This window comes from Tyto alba, unplaced genomic scaffold, assembly GCF_018691265.1.
Source record: "Tyto alba isolate M040663 unplaced genomic scaffold, T.alba_DEE_v4.0 Super-Scaffold_18, whole genome shotgun sequence".
In the NCBI taxonomy this organism is placed as follows: domain Eukaryota; kingdom Metazoa; phylum Chordata; class Aves; order Strigiformes; family Tytonidae; genus Tyto; species Tyto alba.
In genome coordinates, this window is record NW_024881280.1 from 10306426 (window position 1) to 10332023 (window position 25598).

Sequence of the window (25598 nt, forward strand, 5' to 3'; positions counted from 1 at the left end):
AACACTATTACCCACAAATGTCAGGCACACACACAAAATGAACATTTTAGCAAAGACAGAACCTGAGCATAGTCCACAGCCACAAAACTTTTAGCCTGTCACAATTTCATGCTAGCTTGGGTCAAGGTCTTTCCTATACCCCCTGAAACTCTTAGACATCTCAAGTGGGAAGAAGAGAGCACCACTGATGCTAAATACACTATGAACAACATAAACATAATTTTTATTGTTGAAAAAGAAAACAGGGATTTCTTTCTTGCATGCAGAAAGGAAAACTTGTTCTAACTCAACATGTTTTAAGTGCTTTCCAGTAAAAAATTCTTTAAAAAAAACAAACAAACAAACCAACCCACTACCAAAGTAGGTCACTTTTCCTGGTAAGAGGACCAAGAAAAAAAAAGCACTTAGGCTCTCTGTTTCCAAAGAACAGATGCTTTTATGTTATTAAAAGACTGTGGGTTTAGTCACTGTTTCTTCCACAGAGAACTTTCCCCATACAAGCCAGTGGTTGGACTACCTTCAGCATACAAACAGACAACAGTAGTGCCATCACTGCAGGTCTGCTTTACCATCCATAGAAAAAAATATAATTAACTCTAGCTAATTTTACTTTACTTTATAGTTAATTCTAGTTAATTTTACTATTAAGAGCCCAGCAGGGAACAGCAAAAGTGACAGGAACCCTGTGCTGCCAAGGTTTATGTGACATTTTGTACAAGTTATTGAATGAGCTAATTTGTACATAGCTACAAACCACGTTTAACAAAATTGTGTGGATTTACTGGTGGGGAAAGTCATCTAATTATAGCATCAGTGAATTAAATATTCTCTTTATCTGGGTCACCACCAAAACAGGTCCTGCAGACATGGTCATCCCCACAAGCAGAGTAGAATTGTGCTCACAATTACAGAGGTTATTAAATAGCCTCCACAGACCCCCAGTTCCAGGTCTCCTCGCTAAAACTGCCAAATAATGCAAGACATAAGGAAAAAAATATGTGAAATGGCAACAGAGCCAGAGAGGAAAATTCTTAATATGCAATGGCCGCCAAACCTGTTTTCATCAAATGGGGGAAAAATACAACTCAAAATAGCTGGTAGAGGAGGAGTGACACCTGCAGCACTATACTCTGAGAAGACTGGTACACAAAACCATTTCCGCTGAGGTCTTAAAAATATAACCACAAAACCATTTCTATTTGACTTCAATCTCACAGAAACCCTTTTTACAAAATTGAAATATTAAGAAAATTGGAGATGATCTGCTTTCTCTCTCAACCAAGAAATAGATCTGAATAATTCATTAACGTGTTCCTTGATTAAATTCTTCTTCCTACCTATTCCACTCATTCTACTCTCAATTAAAGCATTAGAAAAATAGAATTAATATTTTGTCATTTCTTCTTGTGTATGCCACAAATAAGTATCACTTTACCTTCAGAAGCACTGAATTGTTGGTCCAAAGTATAATTTCCAAACACTTCAATGCAAGGTAATATTAATGAGCTCCACTAACATCAAAGAAACGCAAAGCAGGGAGACATCTTATATAAATGAACACCTCTGCTCATTTCCTCTCCTCTCCCCAAAAACATACAGCCTTTGAACTAAAATATCAAACTCAAGAATGAGAATACAATTTTTTGTTAAGCAGACGTGCACTTCAGCATCTGGTTAACTGGTTACTTTTCATTTTCTTCAATTCATTAAACTTTGGAGAGACAATGAATAAGAAGATACAGGACAACAGCAGCAGCGATAAAGAAAAAATAATAAAAGCAATTGCTTCCCCTTGAGTATGGTATGACAGCTTCTCATGAAAAAAATAAAGCATGCTTCAAAATGTCTTAGGATGCAAAACATGAGTTTTTAAATGGAACTTCATTTACATATTTTCATGGTCCCGCACATATAATTCTATTTATTGAAATGAATCCTCCCACTCTATCGCATAGCTTTATGAACTTTTCTCATGAAAGAAGCTGATAACCCTCTGGAGTGATATTTTATTAATCAGAATAGAATAAGGGTTTAGCTGAAGTTCTATTACAAAACAAAACAAAAAAAAAAAAAAAGTGATTTTATGTGCATTCTACTCAATTCCATCCAAACTCTCTTCCCTTTCATCTCAATAATAGGGTTCAAGGCTACACTTGAAATAGCAAGGAGCTGCTTCCTGGAACGAGTCAGGCTGGCAGCTCACTACTACTTCACTATTTCATTTTGGTTTGTTTTTAATAAATGAAACAATCCCATGGCTAAAATAAAGCTTTAAGCAGAAAGACAAACCACTCACATTCAGTCTCTTGCCCAAACCAACATGAAACAGTAAATCAACAAACCTAGTGAAAATACCCCAAGACTGTAACTTAAAATGCTGACAACAACAAATACACAGAGAATGACATGAAAAAGATGCTGGGGGAATAAGAGAGAAACGTTTCCAAAAATGCAAGGCACTAAATGCTACAGCTAGAATAGCATAATCTTACCCTCTAGCCGGACCTTCCCTTTTTATCTCTATATTCTAAATTTGCACTGGTTGCTTTGCTAAAAATATACTTTGAAGTTGTCATAGCCATTGGTCCCGGATAATCTTTTTTCTGCCTCTGAGAACAGCTAAAGTAATAGATCACTGTAATTAGACTTTTATGGGTGAAAGAGACAGTTTGTTTCAGTTACAAGCGGGAACAGAGAAAAGATGAGCCAGAAAGGAAAGAAAACTAAATAAATTTAAATAAGACAACTGCTTCTGAATACAGAGAAAATACAAACAAACAAAAAGATAACTATAGATTTATCACCAAAATCTCTAACTACAAAAAGGGATACAATACACGAGAGGTAAGGTCATCTTTACACAAGGGTTAAGGCCACCTCTTCCAAGAACAGAAAGACAGATCTGTATGTGCAAAACGCAAACTAATTATTCTGTGCATGCATTATTTGAATGGAAAGATTTAAGGCATATAGGATATATAAGACCATGTATCATACATACATATATAAATCTTATATATGTTCTAAGAATGTACCTCCTATATTAGGCTAAATAATATAGCCAGGAAAAACAGAAGTTATTTGTTCATCCTCATTACTTCAAAGGTAAGTATGTGTGTGTATATATACACGTATGTATTTATATATCTAAAAAGAGAAAAAGAGAAACAAGAAAAAAGTTATTTGAGCGACCATATACCTACGACATTGCATGCATTTCGCTAGTTGCAATGTTGTACATCACCTACTAATCCGAATCTTTAACCTCAGCTAAGTCTTAACTATTACTTCAAGACAAACAATGGAAAGAAATAACAAATCAGTGTCCAAAAGACCTTCCTGCAGATGGATCACCTCCATCTGACTCTAACAACATGTTCCTGCTGCTTGTATGACAGCTTTATTTGCATCTAAACAACAATGTAAATCAGCTTCTGAAGTCCTCTGGTCAGTAACTTCTTGGAATTTTACACCAGTGCCTTAGATCATTCATACACATATTAACAGATGCAGCAATCAAACCCACAGTCCGCAGCTTTACCACAAGATTCCCCTGACAACTACAGTCAAGGTCAGTGGCATTAGCTTTGTTCAAGGACACCGACATGTGTCAAGCTTCATCAGTACAAATTGTTTGCAACTGCATGAATAAAGAATGTTTGCAGGTATTTCAGGCAGTCCCTATGCAAGGTAATCTGAAGAAGGTATAAACATAAAGCTAGAAAGACTTCTCGGCTCATTGTGACCCTTCTCTACTTTTGCAAGAAATGACATCATGCAAGCCTCTTCAAAAACATGCCTACACCTATGCTAAAACCAGCTAGCTTCCTTGGCCACAATACTGCATGCGGTGGCTGCTCCAGAACTCCACTTTTCTGAGAATTAGGAACCACCTCCTAATTCACAGATTGCATTTATTCATCAGAAATTTATAAAAAATTGCGTGCACATCAGTACCATCCTCAGCTTAGCAAGGTCTTCCCCCTGCCTGACATATATCCCTTAGAGCTCTCTTGCAGAGTAATTACATCTCTCCTACCTCATTTTGTTTTGCTCAACTAAATAAGCCACTTGTTTCTAGTCCATCCTGTGTAACCAGGTCATGTTTTCTGAAGACAGGAGATGACAACAAAGATGACTGCACCATGACCTAGATGAGGCCCTATCACTGGCCCTTCGCATAATACTATTGACACCTATCACTCCCCTGGAAATATTTCTCCAAGACCTTCTGGGATGATATTTGTGGCTTTCACTGCCATTGCACAATACTGGACCGTGACTGTCCTATGACTTACCAGTGTACTTAGGGCTCTGTTCTCTCTTGGATAAAGAAATTAGCAACGTTTCAATAAATGGTCAACTTTTGTTTACAGCCAAGGCACGTGAGTATTTGCAGTGACAAATTAACTGAATCCTCCTTTTCAATGTGCAATACAGAAGCATAGAGTTAAAGTTGTCGTGCTGTCTAACCTGTAAGTTAACATATCCTGGTAACAAGATTGGGTTTAAATTTATTTTAACAACATTAAGAATGCTAGTTTGGGTGTTACTTATCAAAAATCATGCATGTTTCAATTCCTGAAGTACCTATATGTACTCTCAAATTCAGTCCTAGTTTAATCCTGAGTTACTGCTTTTAGTCTGGAAACAGAGTAAGAATCAAAAAATGTCAGGAGCAGCATGGCTTAAAATGCCATAAAGTAATCTCTAATGACAGCACAGAAAAATCTTCGGGTAAAATCTGAAGCCTGTATGTCTACAGTGTTATAAATTCATTCATTATCATCATAATTTTATAATTTTTTGTTAAAGAACCAGTTGCAAAACAGAAGCAATTGTGTGAGAATCTCAGATTTCATGTACAAAAATAAGGTTCAAGGCCTTTACATGCAGAATCCAAAAATGTAAATCAAGAGACAAATAAAAAGAATGCCAAAAGTATTCAACAGTTTAAATGCATTTTAAGTTCTTCTGCTTCTCACGACAGCAGCATAAATCCTCGAAAGGCCCTCAAAAAATATGCAAACTGCTTTCATTTAATAAAGTGTAAAAGTTCTATGCATGAAATCTGTCTCATTTTAACACACCACAGCTTTTTCTTTCGTTGCAACAAGTCATCATTTGGACTATACCCTTACAGGTTTTGTCTGCTTTTGGTTGCTTGGACAGTATCCTATTGAGATTGATTTTCATGTGCTATTTAGCACAATCGAAAAGTAAGCAAATAATAGTTTTGGTCTTCTGACTAGCTTCCAATACCAGCATTATATATGGGGTTTTTTTTATATATGAACAGCTACTTTTAACAACAGTCTCTTCCCCAATCTTCCTGCTTTGTGGTCCATACAGTTTTTTCATGCATACATCTGTCTACACAACTGCTTATTCTCCCATTTCCCACCCTATCACCATCTTGGTCCACGGCTGACAGCAACACTATTTGCCACAACTGGAACCCTGGAATCTGCTTGGAGAAAAGCTGCTAACGTAAGGTTGTCTTTTTTTTTTTTTTTTTTTTTAAAAAAAAAAAATGATTTCAATTCAGATCTTAAACCAGCATTTAAAAAAAAGAGTAAGGCTGCCAAGTACTGAAGGTAGCAAACAACTCAGATTTTTCTGAAAGCATCTTGTGGCAGCTGCAAGTTTGTATTACATTTACTTAGAACAGTAATTGCCTTTGGAAATTAGATTTTCCTGCTTGTTCAAAAGATTTATGATGAGTAACCATAAAAATTCTAAATTTAACTCATTAAGTGCCAATGTTAGCAGGCAGATATTGAAGATATGTCTGGCCAAATTCAGCAGAGATAGAAATGTATCATCAGATAATCCAGGTCATTTCTTTTACAATACCCTTTGGTATCCCTCAGAGCATGCATGCTCACAGTGGTTCTAAACATCTCTAATAGTACAGTTTGTAAATTCTTCCCCATCCTAAGAGATCTCTCTCAGGACAAAGTACACCTTGCTATCCTGTCTAGATTTTCATTTCTGTGTTTTCATCCTTCTCGTTACAATCCCCAGGTACTTCTAAACAATTCTTCCTTATCACTATTTTCAGTTCTTATTTAAGCAAGCCCTAAATATTTTGATGTTTCTTTTCTTTCAGTGAAATGACAATTTTCCACTATCCTTTCTGTAAGAAGATTTGATTTGCCAAATTATTTGGTAATACGTCACCTAATAGGTCTGGTGCCAGAAGGTGTTCACGAACCATTCGTCTTTCAATACGGTCTGCAGAAAGTGAACTTGCAGACCTGAATTATTGGAACGATAAGCCAAAGAGCCCCTGGGACATAATAACCAGCACTTGGAAGCCAGAAAGGCAATGAAGGGTAGCTGGATTTCAAGGGAATGTGACAGGCATTTATAATCAATCGGTATTTTCTGTTACTGTTTGCTCGGAGTGTGTTTTTCTCCTCTCGCTGTCTTTTTATTGCATTTTTTCTTCTTTCCATCCTGTAGCACCCACACAACACTCACAGACTGAAGTGAGGACTGGAATGTCACTCACTTCCACAGAAGCCCTTGTGTATTGACATTACCTGCTCCCACGAAAAGAAGGGTAGCGCATTTCAAACAGTCTTTTTAAGCACCGCGTACCACTCTTCCAGTAGTAATCTCAATGAAAAAATACATCCGCATCTGCTCCAGATGTGGCCAGACCGATTAAAGAAACCATAGTTACTACATTTTACTCACAGAGCAGTACTTAAATGGCAATGCAATTTTTGCAGCACCCTTCAATTTTTCATTGGATATCACTATGCCACACAAGATAAATGACAGCACATCCTTACTGCGGCACTACTGGTAGCCCTATAACCAGTCCAGGGCTAAGTACTGAGACATACAGAGGGATGAGAGGAAGCACAGATCCTAGAAGTGGGATGCAGCTTGCTTAATTACAGATGTCTACCATGTGACATAAGTACCTGACAGCTAGGTGTCGAGGCACCCATGATAGTCAGCAGAGACCTAATCAATACAGCTCCTGTAGTTTAGGGTACAATTAATTTTAACAAGTGTATTGTGAGGCAAATCACACCCTAAACACTACTTACTCTAACAAGTGCATCTGCGCTACCTAATTCACACAAAGATATCTTCCAGAACAGTAGGGCAACATTGAACATTTTGGATTTAAAAAATAACATGCCTCGCAATTTGATAAATATCAGCCCCCAAAAGGTTAACCCCCAAAGGTAGAAAATAAGTCTTATCTCATTGACACCATCTGCTGTAGCAATCAAAGCAGTTAGAATTTATTTGCTTGCAGGAGTCCATAGAGAATATTACAAACTAATTGGAGTCCAAATAAATTAGTTTATTTTGTTCTGCATGGCCAAAATCCATGCCACTTAGTTTTACCTACCTAAGTAAAGAGAATAGCCTGTTCTAGGCTTTCCTCCGTAAACAAAACAGCAGAGGTTGCTCCAAAGGGACACTCAGCACCACCTAAGATCTGATTTGTCCTTTAGATGTGTGTATCCCTTGCTAGTGATTATAAAGAAGAACAGGCTACCACAACCACTCTCTTGGCTTATGAGCTTCAAATAGATCTCAGTGAATATCAGTAAAGAAAGCATGAACAGTCTGAGGTTGTACTTGTATGGCTTTCATCTCTCAAAACCCACAAATGTGACTGTTACAACAAGCAACAAAATAGTTCACACAGCAGGAATTACTGTGGTCCCATTAATGAAGCCCACCCTTATTTCTTCTTCCTTAAGCGGATCGGCAATTGCATCTCAGGATCCCTGCTGTGAGAAGCAAACCTATTTTTTTTTTTACTGTGACAGAACACCAGCCCTGAACTGTACAGTATGCTGGCAGATTGTGTTCTGTATTTCAGGAGTCCAGTGCAGTGTTCTTCTCATTCATTACTGGCAATCAAGCCATTTGAAAGGAAATGAGAGATGAAGAGCTAAACACTCATTTGGAGAGAGGAGAGATAATCAAGAGAATAAAAGTCTTGTCTCAGATTTTGCATATGATTTCTCAACACTAAGGAACATATAATTGATGTGTAATACATATAAATAATATCAAACAGTAAATCTGTTTCAATCACCAATGAAAATTAGCTTTGAAGAACAGGTAATATTAACTCTATTCATAAAAGCAACAAAAACCTTCAACAAAAACACCTGACAGACGTGCATTAGCTTATTATTGACAATATAGAATACAGTATTACTGAACAATGCATGGGGCATGCTCTTCTAAAAGAGAACTATGTATTTTGACAGATGATGTATTATGAAGGGCTGAGGAACACCAGCAAAGAGAGATGAATCAAATGGTATGAGTACGTTCTCCATTGATATTGCAGAACTTGCAAGCCTTCTACAGTGACAATAATGAAACACTTAAAGGTTAAGAAATGGAGAAATCCTTAAGTAGAAATGCCATGAGATGAACAGAAAGGGAGGTACCTTCAAATAAAACATAATATTTTCAAGAAGAGGTAACTGGTTTCTCTGTAGAGTCACAGATTTAATGCCCTAATCATCCAGATCATGAAACCAGAAACTTCTTTCATATCCCGTATCTGCTTCAACCTGCTGGGGTGTTGGACCTCTCAGCAAACAGGTTCTAAAAAGATAATCTGACTAACTGACTACTGTTACTTCCAAATTAGCAGCCAAAGTGTGTTCATAACACATTCAAAACAAACAAGCCTACACATTACCCAGAAAATTTTCCCATGTTAACAATTCCAGATTCCAAACCAAACATGTAACAACTAAACCAAAGTTACGGTTATCAAAAAGTAACACTTTAAACAACTTACGCTCTATACAAAACCCAAATTATTTTCTCAGCATATGAAAGTCATCAAGATTGCAGTCATGCAAGCAGACAACAGTACCATGTACACCCAACACATTTTAGTTATTTATAGCTATTTTGTAAGGTGTAAAAAGGAGTGAAAATATAAATTTTACCCAGGATTGTACTATACAAGGAAATTTGATTTGAGCTAGCAAATTTATTTTTGTCAGAACCATACAGAACTTTCGCATGCTACGTAAGAAACATTTTGCAGGCTAAATAAAACGTATTTACATGATTTCATTAAATTACAAAAAGACTCAATTTCATAACTAACAGTTACACCTACCCCAGAGTAAAACAATGCCTTAGCAAATGGGTCAATAGGTTGCTTTCCTTCATCTTTTATACCACCTCCAAAGTACTTCAGAATAAGACATTTCATCATGGTGAAAGAATGTTCTTTGACATCATGTGTTGCTGTTATTTTACCCTTCTCTAATTCATTTTTCACTAGCACTTCAGAGGTTTTTCTTTTTTAATTTAAGCAATGCAATAGGAATTATTAACAAGTACCTGCAGAGAATCAAACTCTAAATTATGCAAAAAACCCCACAAAATGGAAATAGAAAAAAATGTACTGAAAGATTATTGTGTGCCAGCTGCTTTATGCTTAGTGTGATAAAACTTGGGAGGTACGTAACATTATTTTAGCTAGACTTAATAAACTTGAACAATTGGCTAAAGTCACATCACAACTATGCACAAGTTTCAAGTTAATAGTTTGTCATCAAATATTTCATTTTAGCAGGTTTAAATGCTTCCACTGAACAGAATAAGACTTCCAAGCTCTCAAACGTTAGAGTTTTAAATACCTACTTTCCTTAAAACTATTTTGGCTATGCATCAAAGCAGCCAGAAACATACCTTTGACTTCAAAAGGGGCATGGGATCCTTTTACAAGCCAACCATGTAAGAAGAGATTTTTGTGAACAGCTCCAAATCCTTACCTTTCTGTAGACTATCATATTTGGAGAACTGTCCTCTGGGTCAGCAGTTTCCACATTACTTGGATCAGCCGGCGCTTGGGCCATGTTTGCCTCTCGTCGCTCAGACTGCAAGGACAGAGGCAAAAGTCAGCATCGCTCCAGGCCGAGGGGAGCAGGGCAAGGGCACGCAACTACCTCCAAGGCAGACAGACAAGGATGTTAGAGGGAACCATGCTCCAGGCTTCACCTCGTCCAGGATTTTATTACACCGTGTCAGACAGTTAAAAGCTTCACACTGATTTGTCTAAAGCACGATGCCCCAAGCGCAAGGACTGCCAAAGTAGCATGCAGCTGCAGTTTGGGTCATCACACACACACATTTCTTCCCCCTTTCTGATCTTTTATCATAAGCTCCTGTTCAATAAAAGACCAATTAATACTTTGCACACTTCCTTTCCTTGATATGAAGCACAAACAGCTTAGACTTTTCTATGAGCTTTTGAGGTACCCCCAAACAAAAAGCCAAGGATAAAAAGCTTACTATGAGACAGAGTGAAGCCCCTGTCAGCCACACTGCCAGTTCTTGCCTGCGGACACTCAGAGCTGCCTCCGGCTCTCCCCAACCCCAGCGCAGCAGCTGGGAACTGGGGAGGCACTGCTGCTTGCTCAGAGTAAGCAGCTTCCCCCTCCTCTTCTCATGGTACAGCAGGGAAGAGGCAGCTGGACACGGGCACACAACTGTGCAATAGTATACCTTAACCCAAACTATATTCTAGAAGCACAGAAGTGCTGCCTTATCTCTTCCAGGGCATGCCAGGCATGAGGCAAAAACATTAGTTTAAAAAAAAAAAAAAAAAAGTCCTGATGCAGGAAGGAAAATTTACACTCTAAGTCAAATGCTATATTTTAAATTTTTCTTCCATCAGCACGTTTGACAAGTTACATCTTAAATTAAATGCCGCTGTGGAGCCATGCGGTGACCCTTCCTAGCCTAAGAGGTAACTTTGCCTTTTACAGACACTGGCATTAAAGCTGTTTGACAAGCTCGATTTCTTTAACATGGTAAGTATTGAAATATCAGACATCAACATTTTAAAATTATAGCACTTTGAGTGATTTACACTAATGTGCATTTTCACAGCACTTTTTAGTCATGATTTCAAGGCACTGAAGAATTAGGCTCTAGGGATCATCACTCAATTGAATGGAGCAGGAACCAGGTAGAGATTTTATGTAACTTTCTGAAAAAAAAAGCAGATTTGAAAGCGTATGTCAAGTCACTCAAGTTTTAGCTTCACCCGGAGTATATAAAGACCACGTTCACGACTTAGATAATATCTGAGATTATATACGCATACTTTAAAAGAAAACAATCACAATTAACTTCTAATTGAGCAATGCTCCTTTAAAGAAGAAATTTCCAATTTCTAATCAAAAAGCCCACTGCAGCATTACTTAGCTGCACTTCACTCATTGCATTATTCACTTTGAACATCTGCATTTACAAATTCTGTTGTTCTTGTTATACTGTCAGCTCACTTAATCTTTTCTGATACTTCAGGATTTTCCCCCATAGGACATCTTGAAGCCTTTCATCTACTCTGGTGCAACAAGACAAAAATATCTTGCACAATATGCAGTAGTAGCTGTCATGCTCTTCATGGTGACATCAAGGGGGCCACAGAGAAAACAAGACAGTGATACGACACGGGCATGCTGTTGGCTTATCAAGGTGAGAGCATGGCAGTGCTGGATCCCCATGGATCCCATCACACCTGCGTATTTTAACATATGGGAGTTGAGTGGAGCTCAGCACCCAGTGATGCCAGACTGCTTCCCTGGTTTCAAGCCAGTTCACAAACAGGGCATTCTCAGGAGCCTGAGGATTGTGGCACTGACTTAACACCCGATGGACGCAGACAAACCGCTGGCTACACGGCAGCAACACTTCTGGCCGAGAGGCAATGTCAGCATAGCCCCAGGGGAGCAGCGCTCCACCTCTGCCTGGGGACAGACCACTGGGGAGAAGGGCAGAGAGCCCAGAGCCACGGCTCCGGCGATGCGGGCTACCTGCGGCAAACACAAATGAGGCTGCTCACATTCAAAGTGCTGGTTTTTTACCCTGACACTACGTTAACATGCTGCATTTGCAACCCTTTAATTAATATAATGGTATGTGAAAGCCCACATCTGACTTACATAGTTCTCTGTTAAAAAACAAACCAACAAAACCTCATAGCCTGGCATGAAAGAATCACAGGACTAATTTTTCAAGGGATCCTATTGAAATCTGTTCTTTCTATACAATTTTTTCCTCACTACCAGCCCAGTCTACTCAAGATGCAAGCAGAAAGTCAACTCTACGTCACTACACAGGTTAAAAACAGAGGCTGTCCTCTGAACCCTTCTCTAAGCACATGTTTGCAATGCATCAGCCAGAAGAGAATCCAGCTCAGTCTTATACAGACATTTCAGCTACGCAGGGCTGAGAAGGGGAAAAAACAAACATTTCATTTAGGTTTTAAAAAAAAAAGTACTCATGTACAGCCTCCAGTTAAGAGCCTCACCAATTTCTACCTGAAGAGTACTATCAGCAACTTACTCCTACAGACAGTTACTACATTACCAGTGGCTAACTCATACCAACCTGCACCTACACACCAGCAATTTAAATCCAAACGCATATCTTCCAAAAATAAATGGTCCCTAAATTCCAACTTTTAGGTTCAAAAGATGCTGTTTTCCTGACAATAGCCATGCCTGCAGTAATCCAGACTTCTCAGCAGCATAAGTAGGAGAAATTGAAAACCATTTGCACTAATCATTCTCTACCCTCTGCCACACACAAGGAGCAAATCAGCAATCTTCCACTTCTTGTTTATGGATAAGATGGCCTATTAAGCCTTTAAAAAAATACTCCCAAAAAATACGCTAAAAAGAGAGGATGCATTTGCCTCTCACTGATTTTCTCCTTTTTATATTTTATTCTTTGTTATAGAACAGTTCTGCTTTTTCCTGAGAAACATAAGCACACTGGGCCAGATAGGAAAATGCTGACAAAATTCACTGAATCACGGTGAGAGTTTTATCCCTCTTATCTGATCAGGCTTCTCAAAATCTTCCCAAAACTCAAAAGCTGCAAAGAGATATGGCTCACATATATTACAAAAGGATCCTTTAAACTGGAATAACCAATTAGAAAAATGCTCGAAAAAGTATTAAAAACATTTTTTTTTCCACAGCTGACCTCTTTAGAGTTTCTGATACAGAAGTTTAATAATAAAATTTCAAAGACAACAACCTTTACATTTTCATTCATAAATACTGTCAGTATTTAATCTCTGTGTATATGTAAATTCAATTAAAACAGCTAAGATGTAAATCGAGAGATTCCCATTGGTGTTCTCAAATACCTTGACTACTATAAGAAAAGACTACTTGTACTAAGAGTACGAAGTTAGAAATTATGCAAAAGAAACTATTTCTTGAAAATATCACCTGGATTTAACAACCCAAAACAATGTTATATTTGAACTCTTAACTTGCAATTTAATAAGTAAGTTGTCAATAAGCAAAATTTGCAGTGCAAAACATTTCTTGCACATCTGAGATTAAATGAGAGAGTTTGTTATAATATGCAAAAACTTAATACCAAAAAGCAGAATCTACTACATGAATCCCCATGTAGATATCAATCAGTACCACTCAGCTGAAATCCAATTTTTGGTGACATTAAGTGGAAATTACCTTTATGCTATGTAATTAATATATTTCAAGGGCAGCTTATAATTGACATGTAGTGCTAATGTCAAATCATGAGAGATTTAGAGCTTTAGCACACAATCATAGAGTAAAATATAATTTCATGTCATTAATACCTAGTCATTTTTTTTCGAATTAGTGAAATACGTCTAGACTACATGACTTTTCACATGCCTGAGAAATCATACAACCACATGCCCTGCTGAACTGATAATTACCTAATAAGAAAAATCCCTATCTGGTCTGCTAGAGTATTTAGATCGAATAGATCATGTTATTAAGGTGACAGGAGGGAAGAGACAGGGTGGGAGGGAGGAGGTGAAATCAGTAACTCTGAATTCAATTAGTCGCCATTAATATTAAGTTGATCTTTCATATCCATTACAAAAGTCTCTCTAGAATTGCACTGGAAAGAAAGGAAGTTATCTTCATGTTCCTCTCCTGGTTAACTATTACCTCATTTAACTAAGCCTTAGGCATGCCAAGCAAGGTGTGTATACTGAAGGCCAACACACAGCATATTGTAGAAGCCATCCTGTTTATCAAGGCAAATAGACCAACCAGAGGATCCCCAGGTCTATACCCCAGTATAGAGCAGGGCTATACTCTACTTTTAACTGGTGTAGCTCAGTCGAAGCACTGCACAATTCACCTCTACTCTTCCTTCAGAAGTAAACCTGTATGACTAGTGAAATAACTTTCCAAAGAGGAACTGACACAACATCCACCTGAACGGGCAATAGCTGGGAAAACTGGAGGCAAGATCAAAACTCCACCATCTCTTCCAGTATCCTTACCGGTGAGGAGGGGGAAACACTGTATTACACGCAGCACTGCTGACCACCACGCTCAGCAGAACAAGACACTGCAAGCACGTTCCTCTCCTGAGCCAGGTGAGGGGGACAGAGGGGCTAGTGAAACAGGGGCTGGGCATCCCCGCGTCGGGAGCCACACCACAGGGCTTTGTGCCACTCTGGATACCACAGCGCTGCTCCCCTGCACGGGGCAGCAGCAAAGGGAGCCTGCTTTTGCTCAGTGGAGTACAGCTCCCAAAGCACCTAAAAATCCTTCCAACGACTGTTTCGGACGTCAAATTGTAACTGAAGTTACTCTGAAAATAATTCCCCATTAGAAGATCATCCCAGACCTCCTGTCCCTCTTGCAAGTGCTGAGGACTGCAGTATTATCAACAGTATTCAGTCTGTTGCCTTTTTTAAGGAGCAAAGCATAAACACTTCCAGCAACTGCACTTAATGTTCAAATTTTTGCCAAACAAATTCCTCTTTGTTTGTGAGAAAGACATTTTGTTTATACTGGGAGAATTCATGGATTCTAAAAGACCCCGTTCCTTCTCTTTCTGAGGTACCAGCTCACAGGGAACCCTGTGCTGAAGCACCAGAGCTCAATTCCTCTCTTGCTCTGCAACCAGCAGGACAAGACACACATCTATGCATGAAAACAGCTGAGACTCCTCTGCCTCACACTGCCAGAGCAGGAAGAAAGGACCCAATTCCGGGACATTTCCTTTTTCTTCTCTTTAAGGAAACTGGGATCCTAATGAAGACTGGGATTTCAAATTTCTACTACTATTACAGACATTTCCTAAAGGTGCAGTCCTCTTCCATACATATAACTAACTGCTTCCTATGAAAAACTTGCCTCAAAACATCCTACAGGTATGTCTACATTTCCACACAGTACTAAGGGCAAGGAGCAAGCTCTAGGCTCCTGATCACCCACACTGCTTAACTGCCAGTTTTCTTCCAGGTTCTCTTTTGTAGAGCTCCAAACCAGTATGTGGACACTGGTCTGGGAAGACAGTGCTCTCCCATCACCACGTGCTCCCAAGAGTCAGCATGGATGACCTTACACAGGTTTTGGTTCCCTACTTCTTATCCATTCTTCCAGCAGTCTCCCAATAGTTTCTGCAATCCCATACAGCCTCCCAACATGTCCCAAGTTATGCAATGCATAACCTCATCCTTCTGGTGGACTGCAGGACATTCTGCCATTTTTTAAACATTGTACCCTCTGGCCAAGGATATGCACTATGGACACAGCCATCTTTTAGACAGAACTAGGTCTCAGACATGAGGCAATCTGAGCCACTTGGCTTCCTGCAGACAGACACAGTCTACAAGTTTAAACTCAGCCCACTGCATTATCTAATGTGAGCAGCTGGTTTCTGTAGGTACTCCTCTCCAATCACTTGCTATTCCCAGTTATGTATGTTCTTTAATAAAAGGAGTAAAAGTTCATGGTGTGGTTGTCCAAGTAGAACATTGCTAACCAGGGATCATCAAGGTCTTGTACCACCTCCAAAAAAGGGCACGCTCTGTGGTCCTGAGTAACTTGCTCTCCATCTGTGGTAACTGTGGCAGTAGTCACCCTGTCACAGAACTGTACAACAGACGACACTAAGGACGGGCAGTTCCAATTGTTCCAGTTGTATTAGCCACAAGTGACCTGTCTCAGTCACCTGGCAGATGATTAGGCTGCTTCTTGATAAAACATGGAAGTTGATTACCTTCCTCCCCTTTCCCCAGGGAGCCACACCCCATTCTGATTCTATATATGTCTGAATCTGCAGATACTTGTAGCTATTTTAGAATCTTGAAAATACTGTCTATTACTGGATGTTACATCCAGGAAACCTACTGGTGGAAGCCAAGACAAAGTAACTTTTTTGGCATCTGACACTGACTAGGTCCTGAGTTCCTTGACACCCAATTAGAAGCTTTTTTTTTTTTTTTTTTTTTTTTTATATTAATAGAGAAATACACACTACCTGTTTTCTGGTCTGTACACCCAAGGTTTGTCGGAAGTACTGCTGACTTAAAGGAAGACCTTTCCCACTTTCAGAGTTGTCAGTCTATTGTTTGACAGACACATAAGCAAGGAAAGCAAGACAACCAAAAGGAAAAATGGAATGGGAATGGGTGGTAGTGAATATTGACACGTGAATTGCTTATTAACAAAGGCAAATTTTCCCCTTCATGAAATCAATTGTGAAAATGGGCACTTGCGTACTCCATTTACTTTTAACGGACCAGAATGATGTTATACCAAGGAAGAAACTGCCTCCAATACATCTGTCCTTCTTCCAAAGAGTTCAGAACAAAATGCAGTATCCACCTGTAATCAATCTACCTTCCAATAACATAATACTGCTGTGAGCACATGGGCTCATGGTAGGGCTCCGAGCCAACATACTGTTACCGAGGATAGCTATGGAGAATATAACACCAACTATATGCTGAATATTTAACTGAAACAAGCGTCAATGCTACACAAATTCAAAAATGCGAAGAGATAGATATAGTCCAACTTTGAACTCCATCTGAATTGGTGATTCCAAACTACTGCAGTATTTATAAAGTGCTATCAGTCTGCAAGGAGCAGTTGCAAAGGAGAGAGCTGAAGCTGTATTTTGTTGTTTTGCAACAATGCCAACTTATTGGCCAGAATCATTCCCCGTGGAAAATGAGTAACTGCACTGATAATACAGAGCTTGAGGGTAGACTTCTAATCCCTTCTCCAACATAAATCCTTCTTTGAAAAAATCATCTTCCTTGGATCAGTTAAGGTGTGCTAAGAGCATCCTGTCCATGAAGTTGGTCCATCAAAAACCCCATCTCTGAAAGTGCCTTGTACTTCATGCTCCAGAGGAAACACTACTTGCAACTACAGTAAACTACTTCTGGGGGATGTACTGCATTTTCTATTCTACACTGTATCCAGTAAGTTGAGAACAATTGAAGAAAATTGATTCAAAGAGAAAACTGAATGAGAAGCAGCACAAATTAATGGATGTTCTAATATAGGCTGACAAGAAAATCAAAATATTAAAATAGAAATATATAGGCCTCATTACCTGTTAGATTCCAAATTCAGAATTACTCCACCTCAATTCCCTGTTCCAAACAGATCTTGCTAAAATAAAGCTCCCTTCAAGTAGTCTAATGCAAGTTGATGTAACAACCAATCCACCCCTGCATTGATCAGTGACTGCACAATCTCATTTAAAACACCCCAAAGTGCTGAGAGTTCTTGCTGGTTGTTCATTCTCAATAGGATGGAAAATTGCAAGTACCCTGCAATCAAATAAAATGGGAAATTTGTTACCCAAAAGCACGGGTGCTTTTGAAGATGTGGTACCATGTGGTACCCTGGGTGCAAATGAACACACCCGGTTGCATCCCCTGTACTTCACGGACATGATGCAATATACCATGATTTAGCTGCCCTGATGTTTATCACAACACCACACAGCCTTTTCAGATGCAAATTACATCCAAATCACTTCAGTAATTGCTATGTAAAAAGTATCTAAACCACTCCTGAATTAGCTAGCTCAAGTTCACACCCCCACACAGTTCAGCAGAGTACAAATCCCACTGCAGTGGTTCATCTACCCTGAACTCACTCCACAATGCCATCACTGGTCTAAACGCCAATATATGCTATGTGCATTATAAATACTAATATACTTTACTACTACTGTTGTTATACTAAAATAAGCTTATAAAGACAGTTCCTTTAATTGATCTAATACATGTCTACACCCAACTGCTGTTACACCAGTGAAGGCATAATCTAAACCAAGTTGCTCATCTGTGACAGAGGCAAATATTATTTTCCTTTATAAAATTATAAACTAAATCACAATAAAATTAAGTGACTTCCCACACTCATATAATGGATGTCAGAGCAATAAATTGAACATATAAGCCCTGACTTTCAAACCATTAGTTATCATTTGCTCAACACACATCCCCATACCATAGTAGGTCTGTAGTAATCAATCTGAGGAGCTTTTAACTACCCTGTGAACCTTTCACCGCTCACGCCAGGTTCTATAAGCACATTGAAAAAGAAGAAATACTGGCCTTTTCCATTGGGATGGTGTTTATAACATATAATTGAAGATTCCTGGCAAAAATACAGCACTAATTCCTCTTCACTGCCTAACTACCTCATGGTCCTCACCACCCCCATGTAGGCGAAGTGCAGTACCTGTACCTTACTCTGCTGCTGCTGAGTCTAGGAACAGAGAGCTGCTTCCAGCATGACAATGCAGAGCTCCTGGGACGTCAAAATGTCAGAACCTTATTGCTCGCTGAAATTTTAATCTACCTCTCTCTCCACATTCTTCGCCACCAGCTACAGAGACGCTAAAAAATAGTACGAGATCTGATACAACACAAGTGGGTAGCAGCAGTCTCTCTTGACTCCACAATCTTTCCAGAGCTTGACAACCAATGAGGAAAATACAAATTAGCTCCTCTTTCTTGCTCCTCTTCATAGATAGAGCACAACAGCAGAAATTCGCTCATTCCCCAGCCACCACAATACACTTACTCCAGCTGGAAACACTAACTGAAATCATGAAAAAGTCTTTTCATGGTAAAATTTATATAGATACGAAAACACACTGTATTCACTAGCATTATCATCCTGTAAAAACTTTAAATGCCACTGCCTCACTGCAGGAAAATTGTGATCAAACACAGCTTAGAACTCCCCGTGATACATCTGTTATTATCTTTTCAAGGTTATAAATACACGCCAAATTTTTCAAAGACCGTGTGCACTCTAGTCACCTCTAGACCCCCACAAATCCACCACCACCACAACGCAAGCAGTGCTTTCACAGCCACTATGCAGAACGTTAAGAGATGAAGAGTAGAGGTAGAACTTTTCAGGAAAAAGATGTTAGAGATGTAGGAACCTAATAATCTAGTTCAGAATATGATGACAGACGTTCAGCTACACATAAGCGCTCAAAGATGCAAAAAGGAAGTTTTGCTGCCTGATGAAGTCCGATGTGTAACTCTACAGGAACCAGGCGACTGACTTCTCCACATGCTTCCCCAAACCCAAAGTGGTGCCCCTCACCACCTACAGGCACCTCAGTGTTTCTGAAAGGTGCTTGACCAGCATAGCTCTGGTCAGCTTTTCTCTCATACGCAGACAGAGCTGCAAGTGTTCAGGGTTAAAAGTACTACTACACCTTCCGTAAGAACACAGGACCACGATACCTCGCTTACATCTCATGTGATACTTCAGATGGCAGAGTGCTGTCTTGTGCCACGTTGGTGACAGCAGTTCAGAGACTGACATGAAGAAACACCCTTCCAAATCATCAGCATAATATTCTTATTGTACCCCAGTTTTCTTTGTAATTACAATACCATGGTATGAATTGACATAGATAATAATGCAGTTGTGTAGAAGCTGAGAAGAGTCCCATGAGTAACCAGGAGCATTTCGGTTCTGACAACTAGATGTAATATTTGTACTTTGAACAGCCTGGAGCTACTCGGTGAAGTGGACCTGTTTGTTCATACACTCTCCCCCCTAGAGAGCCCAGGTGTGCTTGCAGAAACACAACCTAAGCTCCAGGTAATGAGCACACACAACACAATAACCAATCGTAAGGGCAAAACTGCACTCTTGTAACACTAGGCATGGGAAGAGCAGCTCGCTCTTGTTCTGCTGCCACTTTAAAACTGCAGGGTTTTATTTAGATACCAAAAGTATCTCCAGCCAGAGCCTCTGGGTCAGTTACCCCTCATTCTTGAAAAGCTGGCAACACACATTGTTGTCGAGGACAGCATAAAAATAATCGCCCTGCAGCACCCTCGTATTTCCATTAGGAAGCCTGAGCCACAGCACTGCAAGATTCAAAGTTTCAGCACAGACTAACATCACATCCTAACATACTGTGTTAAGATGACACACTGCAGCTATTTTGCCTTCCTGCTACTCTACATACAGCAGCTTCTTTTCTTTGCCTGCCATCTGCTAGTTTGCTGCAGTCTGCTGGGACAGGACAACCCTCCCCTTTTCTCCCCTTCTTGGCTGCTTGAAGGGACGACGGCAGATCCTAGCATTCCACTCTCTGCTTTCCCCCAGCTGCCTCAAAAACATTAACCAACGCAGAGTTACTCCTGTGAATGAACAGTGCTCTGCTTACCACTACTGTACCAGCATGCTCCACTATAATTACATGCTAGACTCTGAAACACCTTGTAAATGGTTAGCAAAGAGGTAACTGCTGCTTTAAAAGGACACACCTTTTCCTCTTATCCTCAGGTGTCATTGATTAAAACAGATTATCTGCACTACCCACATCACAGGATCCATCAGAGAGAAACCAAGACATGCAGTGTTGATGACTAGATGCAGGTTCTCCTTATGTCTTTTCTTAAAAGTAGTAAGAAGAAACCAGAAAAATCAGTCAGGTAAGTGAACAGCGATCTTCAAACATCTATTACTATAAATTTCAGTGTAAGATGTGTAGCAAACAACTATTTCTCCTTCTGAACACTACTGCAGTTCAAAATGGAAAAAATAAGGGCTATCCAAACTCCACCACACTAGTTAGGAAAGAAATTGAAATGTTTGCCATTAATTAGTCTATTAGTCAGGTTGTTAGAAAAAGGAACAGCTCCGCTAAAAATAAAGTCAATATTGGCTGAGTCCAAACAGTTTCTTCAGCATTTAACACACACACACACACACTCAAGCAATGAACACTATTATTCTGTGCTTGTAACCATAAGCCCCCAAGTCAGTAACTGCTCTTCAACATCTGACCTCTTTTTAAAGCAGATTTACAAGGAAAAGTATTCCCAGTCAGCTGTTGAGAAAGTATTATGGATCATAATCACACAGCAAACAATTGCTAGTTCTTCGGATCTGCAAGATTAGGATAAATCTGACATTAAAAAAAAAAAAAAACAAACAAAAAAACCCCAACATTCACACTCAAAAACAAACATACAGCACCTCAAAAAAATAAGTACATGGGTGAGAGAAGATATACAAAATATACACAACCTTCCATTTCAAAATAAAACCAAATTGACCTTTGAGAATAGTTATGATATCAAATGCCTTAAATCCCCAAAGCTTTGAACTACAGTTAAGCTCTTTCACTCTGTTCTTCAGCAAGCAATTACAAATAACACTGTACCTTTATAAAATGCTTTTCACACTCACAGCTCAAAGCACTTTCCACAGAAACACACAAACACAAATGAAACGCAGCTCTCTCTGGGGTGGGAAGCCACCAATATACAGCGTAACACACCAACACAAAGGTGAGTTTTGCAGTATGGCTTTATTTATCAAAGACAGATTTTCCTGCTTTCCGAACTGTGCGCACTGGCAGTCAGCAAATAAAAAACAATCAAGAGCAACCATGCATACCCACAACCTTTAATTTCAGGGACGCGTTGGGAAGTGTCACGCCGCTCCGCAGCGCGGAGCCTACAACCGGGGTGCCGTTCTGGCCACCCCCTCGCAGGTCAGCTGGCGTGAGCCCCGACTTACCCAGGCTGTCCCGGCGAGGGCCGTGTCCGGCAGCAAGAGCAGACGGGACGCCAAGATCAGAGCCACAGGCGTAGTCAGCTCCTTGGAGCAGCAGCCCTGACTGTTATTATGTCTGCGCCGTGCAAGCAGCAGCGTGCCGGTTTCTACACAAAAATGTGCATCTTCCTCGGAAAAATACACTTGAAGCTCCTTGCCAGCCCCGCAACCTATTCCTCTATTTATGCCGTCGCAGCCAGTGACTAAGAAGATGCTTTTAGTGTCACAGGAGATTAAGGCTCTGGGAAGAGAGTGCCTGGCAGCTTTACTCTCACACACCGATCTGTCTTCATGCAAACACACTTTGTCAGCAGATGAAAGTATATTATTGCCCTACATTGCCGAGGCGAAACAGTTTCCCGGTTTTCGCACTGGGCGCCACCTCCTCCTTCAAGCCGTACCCCGGCGCTTGCTCCCCCCCGTCCTTCTCCGCGACCTCCCCCCGAAAAGCTCCGCACTGCCAGGGCACCGCAACTCGCCCTGGGTCCCCGGGCACAGCCCCTGGACCCGCCTCTCCCGAACCCCGAGGGGAGAGGGCACCCCCGCACCGCCTGGACAGAGACGAGGAGCCTCCAGCAAGCCCCGGGCCGTGACCCGAGGCCGAGCCCCCTTCCCCGGGAGAGCGAACCGCGGCCGCCGGTGCGCTGGGGTGCGTGTGGGGGGGTGCCCGCGCAGCCCGGGAACGGGCACACCGCGCGGGTCAGTGTATACATCCACCCCTACACGCGCCCATAGGTAACACACGCACCGCCTCGCGCTTGTCCGCTACCAACTCGGAGCAAACTCCCCCCCCCCCCCCCCCAGCCCGCCCCGCCTGAGGGCCGCCCGGGCAGCCCGCTCCCGCCGGGCCAGGGCTCGGAGCTCCGCGGCGACGCCGGGACGGAGACCCCGTCGTGGGGGGGAGTGGGGGGGGGGGGGGACACACACACAGATCCGAGCAGCAACCGCTCTGCCGAACAAGCGCGGATAAAGAGGAAAACCGCGGCGACGAGCGCAGCCCACTCCCATTACCTTAGCAACCGCGCCGCCGCACCCCCCCCTCCCTCCTCAGGGACGGCGGGGGGCTCGCACCACGGCGTGAGCCTGCGGGCGGGGCCGGCGGGTTCCCCGGGGCTCCTCTTCCCAACAACAACAACAACAACAACAACAGAAAACCCTCGGTCTCTCCTCAGCGCCCCTCAGGCTGCACGCGGGGAGGGCGGCGCGGGCGGCGCTGCCGCCGGGGAGCGGCGGGCACACCGCGCCCCCTCACCCCCCGCCTCGGCCGGCCCCTCTCGCTGCCGCCGGGCGGGGGCGGTGGCCCGGGCGGGACCGCGGGGGCGGTGACGGGCCCGGCCCAGGCCCCGGCCCCGGCCCCGGCCCCGGCGCAGCAGCGCCCGCTGCGGGCAGCCCGCGCCCGCCTCCGGCGCCCTCAGACGCCGCTTTCCCAGCCGAAGGGGATGGGGCCCGCCGCCCTTCGCCGGTGAGGCGGGGAAACCTCGGCCCCCGCCAGCTTCTGGGAGGCTCGGCGCAGCTCTGACGGAAGCTGAAGACAAGGCCTTGTATGTATCTTGCGCTTTTATTTATGTGTGGGATCGTACGATTAAAGCGTCAGGCAAAATTCTTCCCTGTTATAACCATGAAAGCCTCCTCTTTGGGGTCACGCTCCTCAAACACCCAGGATTTCTCAGCTAAAGCCTGGGGTCACAGGGAGCCCGGGACTCAGCACGCCATCATCGAGCATAACAGGCATCACGGCTTTGAGTAAAACCGCTGAGAGACCCAGCTCTTTTAAGCAAACCTGGCACATGAGCAAAAACCCTTGCTGTTGGCCACAATGAGCTTCCATCCATTAGGTACACACACATTAGGTGTGCAAAGCAGCTGGCATAATTCCTACAGATATTCTCCACCGTCTTCTCTATTGGACGGGATAACAATTTTAATTCCTTGCCTTTTCCTCCAGAAGCAAAGGTAAGCCCACCTTGCCCAAAATTGACCCTCAGATCTGAGAGCACTGTGCTGGAAAGCACGAGGCCAAACCCTTGACAGCAGGCGTCGTCACCCGTCTCTGTGCCAAATTTTCTGCATTTCCAAGGTTTGGTTTCCACACGTCAGACTTGTTAGTGCAGTTGAAACTCTCCACTCTAAGGCTGTCAGCTCCACAGAAGAAAGGCTACTTTACCAACCTCTATGCCCCATCTTAAAAGCCCTTGTGTGGTGTCCCCGTTCCTCCCTTTCCTACCATCCTGAATGTTATCATAAACCAGGCTGATACTTGATAAGCCTACTGATTGACACCAAAAGCTATCTTCTGCAGGGATGTCCTCGTATGTTATGGTTGTGATGTGCCTAGCACATTGACGTTCTGGTGATATCTGGTACATGAAACTGCTGCAATAATTCAAATGAGAAATTCTGAAGAAAAAATTATTTCTGGTACAACTCTGCATCACCTCCATTTCTACTATATCTATATCTCCATCTTTACCATTCTTGGTTACTCCTTCCTTAGTCCTGCAAATGTCAGGTCCCAGCCTGCACAGTTTGCCCATGCTCACTTCTTCTACAAGGTCCTTCATCTTCACAGACTATGCATTTCTTCCCTTGCCACACTCAAAACTGCATCTTGGTGGCAAAATTCTGCAGCTGTGTCTCACATGAGCTCATTGACTCTTGCTGGACATCACAGGTTGTTGATTCAATTGATTTGGTTCAGATTTCAGCTGTGGATATTCAACACCTTCTGCAGCAGGTTAAAACGTTCTGATCTTGGTGGACCTTCCCTGATTTTTTTGTTCAAAGAGATTGCACTTCTGAAACATCACAGGATATTTTTGGGATACTTTTTTGAAATATAATGAATGTAAAAATATTTCCATTTATATCAAATTTGAATTTAAACTACTTGTCATTCCCTTCAGATAAACCTAAGTGTGTTATACACTATTTGCCACACAAAGTTTTCTGGCAAAGGGAGGAAAGAGAGAGTGGCTACCAATGAAACACAGATTTTTTTTTTTTTTTCCCTGAGATTTTCTCAGCAAAACATTTCAAATCAGTAATTATATCAAGTTATGCTGGAATATGACTTCATAAAACATTAAGGATGAAATATTTCAGTGTCTTATATTCAGGAAAAACTGTTTCACCTCTGTACTACACGGTCTTTATTCTCCCAGCTCCCTCAAAGGAGTGTACACACAGTAGTTAACAGGTGCTTAAATCTATCAGGTTAACTCAGACTAAAATGCAAGTTCTGTAGAAATGCCATTTTCAAAATACAGGCTTGATAAAAATATTTCACATGTGTATTAACAGTGCAATTCAAAGAAATTATGAATATGTTTCCTGGCAGTGTTTCCAGGCCGAGTATTACCGCACTACGGCAGCACATGATGCTGAGAAAGAAAGCTGACTGGAAACATTAAAGCAAAAGTGACCACTGTGCTTTTTTAAATCGCGCTCAACAGAAGAAATTGTAACCAAAATGAACAAATCAAATGAAAGGCAAATGATAAATAAAAATAGTTTAAATGGTATTTCAGTTTTGGATAATATTTCATGTCTTATTTCCACAGTCTTTGTCTAGTGGGTTCTCTCAAGTAACAACTGTTCTTTGGTCCCTTGAAGTAATAACTGTTATAAAGAAAAATGGCACAGCAACATTTTTTTAATTTCATGCATTAATTACTAAAATAAATGATACAT

The 25598-nt window shown here is 41.3% G+C and overlaps 1 protein-coding gene across 3 annotated transcripts in view; it reads right to left on the bottom strand.

The window, feature by feature from the left end:
- RGS6 (regulator of G protein signaling 6) overlaps positions 1 to 23180 on the bottom strand; it is a 292354-nt gene extending 269174 nt beyond the window's left edge. For 2 of the 3 annotated variants that reach the window (XM_042790727.1, XM_042790726.1), the window contains exons 1-2: positions 22920 to 23180; positions 9792 to 9896 (exon numbers count right to left, since the gene is read on the bottom strand). In XM_042790727.1, the coding sequence (XP_042646661.1) occupies positions 9792 to 9875 (84 nt within the window). In that variant the 5' untranslated portion in view covers positions 9876 to 9896; positions 22920 to 23180. Of the gene's footprint in view, positions 1 to 9791; positions 9897 to 21872; positions 22232 to 22919 lie in introns of those variants that run through there. The other variant, XM_032984584.2, reaches the window with a different exon arrangement.
- Positions 23181 to 25598: the final 2418 nt, after the last annotated feature.